At 40.2% G+C, this 7,180-nt stretch overlaps 1 protein-coding gene across 1 annotated transcript; it reads right to left on the reverse strand.

Annotated features, from left to right (window-relative positions):
- Positions 1-5,239: 5,239 nt before the first annotated feature.
- dpm3 (dolichyl-phosphate mannosyltransferase subunit 3, regulatory) lies at positions 5,240-6,971 on the reverse strand. Its single transcript, XM_014987741.2, has 2 exons — positions 6,885-6,971; positions 5,240-6,682 (listed from the first exon to the last, which is right to left on the reverse strand). Exon 2 carries the CDS (start codon positions 6,655-6,657, stop codon positions 6,379-6,381), a length of 279 nt encoding a protein of 92 aa, XP_014843227.1. The 5' UTR covers positions 6,658-6,682; positions 6,885-6,971; the 3' UTR covers positions 5,240-6,378.
- Between the last annotated feature and the right edge of the window lie 209 nt (positions 6,972-7,180).

Consider the following 7,180-nt stretch of genomic DNA (forward strand, 5'->3'; position numbering starts at 1 on the left):
CCGCACTTACTCTCTCCGCGCACTCACACCTCTGCGTCTCTCCGGGTCAAACACTTTTTTTTTATTTTTTATTTTTATCTGAGCTACATGACAAGTCATTGTTCTCCTCCCATTCCCAGGGGAACTTTACGGCCATGACAGTAAAACCAGCTGCAGCGCCAAAAAAAAAAAAAAAAAAAAAAAAAACTCCGGTGCCACAGTTTAATGACTCCCCCGTGTTTTCAGAGAGGTGCTCATAAATTGTGACGGTCGGACAGGCCCCTCTTAAACCGACCCCTGGAGGAGGCGCGGTTCAGCGGACGATCATCAGGAGGGAACCGTTCGTTTTATTTACGCGCTCCTCAGAACACTGACCTGTGTGAATGTGGACAGCAAGTGTGAAATCTTTTTACGCGGCAGTAAATGTTAGGAGGCTGTCAGGCTGAGAACATGAGCGATGTCTTACAGACATACAAGACGAAACGCTATATCGTTTAAAAATGAAGGAGCATGACTTTTTTTTTTAAGGGTTTGGGAATTGTCGATAGAAAGAAACTTCACTCTTTCCAGCTTTTTTTTTAGTAACTATTTATGGAAATAAGGATGTGCAAAAACAGACGCCAAAATATCTCTGGCCCTGTTCATAAACAAAGAAGCTATAATAGGAAAACACTGTGTGGAAAAAATTAAGTAAACTGTATTATATGCAAGTAAGATTTGATTTTACTTTTGATTTTTTTGTGTGTGTGTGGTTGGTGACTGGCTTAAGTAATTGCACCTTGTGGGGAAACCTGTGCATCTTGGACAATGACATGTCAACCTCCTGAGAAATGTCCTTCACTCAGCCAGATTCTCAGAAGGTGTTATATTCTGCATTGGACTGGATCCTGCAATTATCCACCGCCAGTCGTCTGCTGTGGACGTTCAGGACTTTATTTGGTCCTTTTGTTCCCATGAAAAATCTGTTGGTTTGGCTTCTTCAGCTGAACTCCAGCGTAACACTTCGCTTTGAGCTCGTTCTTACTCCCACTCAGCCTACAGTGAAGCCTAAAATGCGTTTGGAGCATTTTTATTGTTCCTGTTCAGTATATTCTAATCTTGTAATGCAATCTGTAAGCATTAAATCTGTGGAGTCTGTAGAAAAGTGTAGTTTATTGTGTCTTTTGTGACAACCCAGCACAAAGTAAAGCATAGTAGAAGAACCTCTGTTTGGAACAAGTCTCTTCCACAACAAACATGTGGGAGAAGCTGCTCTGGTCAAATGAGGAATGAATAAAAACTGCAAATCACACTGAAAACAAATTCCTTGTGACAGAACAAAGTGGTGGCAGCATCATGCTTGGGGATGCTGACTGAGCTTGTGGTATTTTGCAAAAAAGCAATTAGAGAAAGTTTCAGTTTCTAGATTTGTAAATCTGGTATCTTACTGATGAAAATATACAAATAATGTATCGATTTTCTTCCATTTTGCAACGAAAGACCACTGTGTTGGTCAACGGTATCAGATCAAAATAAAATTCATAAAAGTTGGTGATGAAATGTGAAGAAGTTCCAGCCGTATTAATAACTTAGCTGGTGACTGTAACAGTTTTTGCTGGACGATAAATTGACCCAGAAATTGTTGCGATAAACGATAATATTATTGTCTTGAGTCCATTTTCAAGTGATATAATGGTAATGACATGATAATGCAAGAACACATTTTCAAAGATCAAGATGAAGATTTAACACACAAAGTGGAAAACATTTTAAATTTCCAAAATGAATAAACAACAGAAACAACAAATAAAATCAATTGTGAAGCCTCTGCAAAGAAAAACAAGGGTTAGTTGATACCAGAGGAGCAGACTGAAGACTTTTGTCATCCAGTTTTTGTTGGAAAGAAAAGGGAGAAAAGAAGAAAAAATGCTAAATCATGCAAATGGAAATTGACTTGTTTTAATTTATCGCACGATTAATCGATTTATTCCTTATTGCAACAGGCCAACTTTGCAGTTAACAGTGAGGGTTGAGAGGAAATCAAACACCCTATAGCAGCAGATAAAGGTTTTAGTTTGAGCGTACAGCCTTAGTGCAATAACTGGGAGAGAAAACCCTGACCCCATGTCTCTGTGTATCATTTAGGTTGTAACGGAGCCAGAGCTGTGAGCCAGTGGTGTGTGTGAGACCGAAACCTGGGAGGCAGCCATGGAAGTTACGTTTTCCAAAAGCAGCAGGTCCATCACTGCCTCCTTGCGCTCAGTCAAATCTCCTATCAGCAGGACGCATGATGGCCGGTCCCTGTCCGCCTGCCAGCGGATGGTTGATCTCACAACAGCCGGGATGGTCTGACTCAGAGGACCTCTGACAGCTCACCCGGTGCCTTTGTAGCTCTTTGGAGCGTTTATAAGCAGCCATGCTGGACTGAAAAGAAAACCCAGCATCCTGTAAGCATCACAGCAGCTGTTCCACAATAGCCTGACCCAGAGGTGACGTTTTTCCAGCTCTGTTTGTGTCGTTTTTATGCGCTGGTGATATTCTGCCTGTTTGGATAAAAGACCTTAAAAGTGCCTTTTCTTCCCTTTTTGCCGGAGCGTGTTGACGCTTCGGATGACGGAAAGGTCAGACGAGGCTGCTGGGAAACCGAGCGTACTGGTTTTGCAGAATAAGCTGGAACCTTTGTGCTAGTGAGGGCAAACTTTGGCCCGCTGCCACCGTCGGGGTGTGGTCTCCCCTTCCCGAAAAAGTCCTGTCACACACATTGTCCCCACAGCGAAGGTCGTCTGTGCCACTTCGCCTCATGGTTTGGTTTCCTGCCCGTCTTAGTCACTTACACTGCTTTTCTAAATACTTTTTCCCTGAGCACTTCCTTCACCTCGTCTGTGTCCAAGTCGCTGAAACATCTCTAAATATCTTTGACATGGCGACATTAAATAAATCAAAATCTCAATCTTTCAGCTCAAGGCTCTGATTACGTACGCTTTCTGCCATCCTGTCCGTCTCGAGATGGGTTTGAGGTTTTGCTGTGAAACGTGTGGGTGGGGAAAAAGGCGTCTTTTCAGCAGACAAAAACGATAACCTATCATTTTTTAGTCATGTCGAGATGAATTTCCTCCCGGCACTGTCACCGAGTGTCTCTAGGAATGTTTTTTAAGGTCTCAGAGGGGCCAAGCAGCGGGCATGAACCGAAGTGCTGCTGCTCTCACCGTCAAAATCCCCTTTGGGCTGCAGCAGAGGGCAACAACCAGTATGCGATTGTCTTTTTCTCCTGGTTTTTACGGCCTCCAAACTGAATCTAGCTGCAGAACGATGGACCATTTTATCACCTGCATAAATACATCAACGGGAAGAGTTTCGCTTTATCACATAAGCACATTACATCTGACAGATCTCAAATGTTTTTGCAGCTTTGTTAGCTAAATGTATTTTATTTTTTCTTTGTAATTTTACCTTTATTTTACGTGTCGATTAAGAACGGATTCTCTGAGTACGTCTCTACAACCCTTTCTTTTTCTGTTTTTTCTTCTCTCCAAAAGTTGTACTCAAGTCAGAGTAGCACTACCTCAAAAATATTTTACTCAAGTAAAAGTAAAAAGTATTTGGTAAAAATACTGCATAATTAAAATATGATTTTAAAAATTACATCCAAAACATAAAGCTATGTGGAAGTTTTGGTATTTTAGAGACTGAAAGGAAAATAATTAATATAAATAACATAATTACAAAATAACAAAATCAGGTAAAAGAAATATATGCTTTCAAAATAAAAGTTACAAAACTTTAACATAAACTACACAGTAGGTGAGTGAATTTTTGGTTTAAACAAGTTTGTTCTCCATTCAATAAAGTTACTTCCAGGTAATGGGTGTTTCCTCTTTCTCAAATGTTGTGGCTTATGGATGAAGGAGTTCACTTCATTATGGCTCCAGATCAAACAGACTCAATTTTACAGAAATAGGCTGCAACATCTGAGGTCATGTCTCTTTGTATCCGACTGCATTCGCTCTGACCTGCTATTAAGCAAATGCAATCTGATTTATGTGTGTTCTAGTAATGGAACGAAAGGAAAAGACACCAAAATGCCGTTTTAAGCTGCGTGCTCTGTAAAATGTTTAGCCCAAGGTCGTAAATCCTTTCGTTTGTGGAAATAAAATGTATTTAAGGGCAGAATGAGGACGGAGAAAAGCCTTTATATGTGGCTACAAGTGAGAACATATCTGACTAACAAGAGAAGGCTTCAGTGCGTTTGCCAGATTAGAAGATTTTCCAGTAAGTAACTGGTTGCCTTTCATCCAGTCTGCTCAAGCAACAGCTTGCACAGATTCATGGGGGGATGAGAGAACGTTATGAGGCTTGATGGGGCTGCAGCCAAACAGCACAACAGGCAGACCTGCCAATTCTCCTGCATTTGTTCAGAAGTTATTGGATCTTTTGAAGCCGCGTAATGATGCCTTGGGACAGGCGAAGCTTTGTTTTTACGCAGCAGGGACTCAGTTAAAATGAGCAAAGGCAGCCTGTTAGGGCTCACACCAAAGACATGAAACTGCCAACATCGATTACTTCACGAGTTTCATAGTCGGATTCATTCTCATTCCCCAAACATAAAGTGGCTCGCAGAAGGACCGATGCCTGTTGAACTACACCACGTTTCGCCACGTTGGAACCAGAAACGTCAACGTACATTGCTGGGAATTTGTGATAAATCAACACGAAGCAGCACAGAATCGTAAAGTGGAAGGCCGTAAAACAAAAAGTGTTCAAAAGGGAGCAAGAAGCAGCGCCTTATACTTCCACAAAACTGAGACTGTAGCCTAAACTATGGAACAAGGAGGTGGCAGCATCATGCTGAGGGGATACCTTTCTCTAAATTGGCTTTGGTAAAGCCAATTGTGAAAATGGCTTTACTAAAGCCATTTAAAAATTAGGTACTTAACAGGAAAGCTGGGTAAGTTGATGGAAAGATGGACGGAGCTAAATACAGAGAAATCCTTGAATAACAAAATACAGCCAGGGCTACAATAAAGATACAAAAGACATGCCTCTGTAAATAATTTAGTCAGGAAAACTGAATACAAACACATCCTGCGCCTTTCATAGTTTGATATATTAATTTCTCTTTCTTGCATGCCACTTGGTTTTGGTCTTAAACATAAAAAAAAAACTAATTAAACTCACTAAAGTTTGTGGTTGTAACATAAAAAGAGGAAAAGTTCAAGAGGGGCTCATACTTGGGCAAAACACCAAATTATCGGGTCTTGCAAACCCACAAAGGGACACCAACTGAGAAAATAAACTCCTGTTTAATTAATCCACAGCAACGCCTCAGGGCCTCATTTCAGATACTGCACAGAGGAATGTACACTTCTTTACAGGTAAAATCCTCGTTCATCTGCTCTGACAAGAATTCAGCTTTTGACAAATACAGAACAACAACAAAGTTCCACATTTAAAATGGATGATCTCAGAGCTGACAGAAACAAGAATCCAGGAAATTCCTATAAGATCCAGTGTTTACTTGTAACCTTTGGTTTCCATTTATCAGGTTTTTAATAACATACTGCAAACGTTCGATGATGTATTTAGCATGTGAGGGACACAATCCAACCAAAAATATTGAGGAAATGAACACTAATTACAATAGTATTCACAACACAGAATTACTGGTCCCTATTCATTAAAACTAATAGTATGCTACTGGCTGAGTAGTTTCTAACTATCCAGCAGCATGTCCTTTAACAGTTATTTTGACTCTAAAAAAAAAAAAAAAAGACATGCTTCGACACAAAACTTGGAGGTACCATCTGGTTTGTTTGCCTTTAAAACTGGGCCAGTGTGTTCTTTTTTATGTATTAGTTCTTAAATAAACTAACCAATGAACGTTTTAATGAGAAAACAAAACACTGAAATTGGTATTGGCCAGGAAAACCCTAATTAGTGCAACTCTTAAAAATTGCAAACAGGCATATTCAAAAGAACCGTGAATGGTTTCTTTATGCCTTGTGTGATGTCATCAGAAGAATGTGGACAGGGTCTCAGGAGAATATACTTTATCTTAATTATGTAAAGATTTAAAACAAAGTAGCTACAAAAAAATGACCTGGACAAGTTGTTGTTTAGGTGACGAAATATATTGAAAGTGAATTAATTTTACAAAATAAGTCTGGCCTGCAGCTTTGACTTGAGTTCATGGGTCTGTGTCTCACACAAAAGTTCTCAGTCAATCAACACAATCTAATGTTCAAGCGGGAAAAACGTGATATTGACCAGAAATATTTGATATCTTATTCAAATTAATGTTCTGGTCGCACCTGCTGACTACAACGAAGCTCCATGATCATCCAAAAAGCAACAGATTTTATAAACATCCCGCTTTGCAAGTTGTCTCTCCATTCAGTCTCTAAAGAGTTCCTTATAATCGTCCTACATCTTTAACCCCTTTTTCCTCAGGTCCTCTTTGGCTTCCTTGATCTGCTCCTGCAGTTCCCTGGCCGCCTCGTCGCAGTCGTTAAAGGTGGCCACCCGGTAGCCCACCGTAGCCAGGGAGTAGCAGCCGAACGAAACCAGCAGGTAGAGCGGCATGGGCCAGGCCACTTCCCTGTAGGTCCGGGGAAGGCTCAGTTCCAGCAGGTCGAAAGCGACCAGAGCCCACACAGCGCCCAGTAATGAGACCCCGAAAAGCCACTGCAGGAGTTTAGTCATGATGGATATTTCAGCAACGAAGAGCCTGACAGGGAGACGAACTGTTAGCACGGTAACGTAGCAACGCATCCACTTATGGAGATAAAATACGCTTTTAAGATAACAACAAATAAGCCGAACAGTTGAAACAGGCTAAACTAAAAAAAATGAATGTAATGAAAATAAAGTTAGAGCTTCAATATCACTGTAAGTTATTAACGTTTTAAAGAAAAGTCTAGTGTGATTACCTTCTATCAAACGCCACCTCAGCTCTGCGCAGAATAATGACGTCGCACTCCGCGACGCCTTATGGGAAATGCAGTGACGAATACGTTGCTCTTAACGGGCCACAAGTAATGAGATTTTAATCTAAATTATCGCTAAGAAAAATTAATATACAAACACATAAACTTTAAATAAAATAAAGAAATGATAAAAGAAACATTACGTACATGTTTTTGTATCTACAGCCATTTTAAGATAAATGGTAATTGTTACAATTTTTAAAATAAAGAAAACAATAGAAGGTTGTAGTTAAAATAAA

Source organism: Poecilia mexicana, unplaced genomic scaffold, assembly GCF_051168715.1.
Source record: "Poecilia mexicana isolate PSO_F unplaced genomic scaffold, ASM5116871v1 scaffold_11, whole genome shotgun sequence".
Classification (NCBI taxonomy): domain Eukaryota; kingdom Metazoa; phylum Chordata; class Actinopteri; order Cyprinodontiformes; family Poeciliidae; genus Poecilia; species Poecilia mexicana.

Excerpts from the sequence above, each read along its gene's own strand:
- dpm3 (XM_014987741.2), bottom strand. The coding sequence starts at position 6,657 with ATGACTAAACTCCTGCAGTGGCTTTTCGGGGTCTCATTACTGGGCGCT.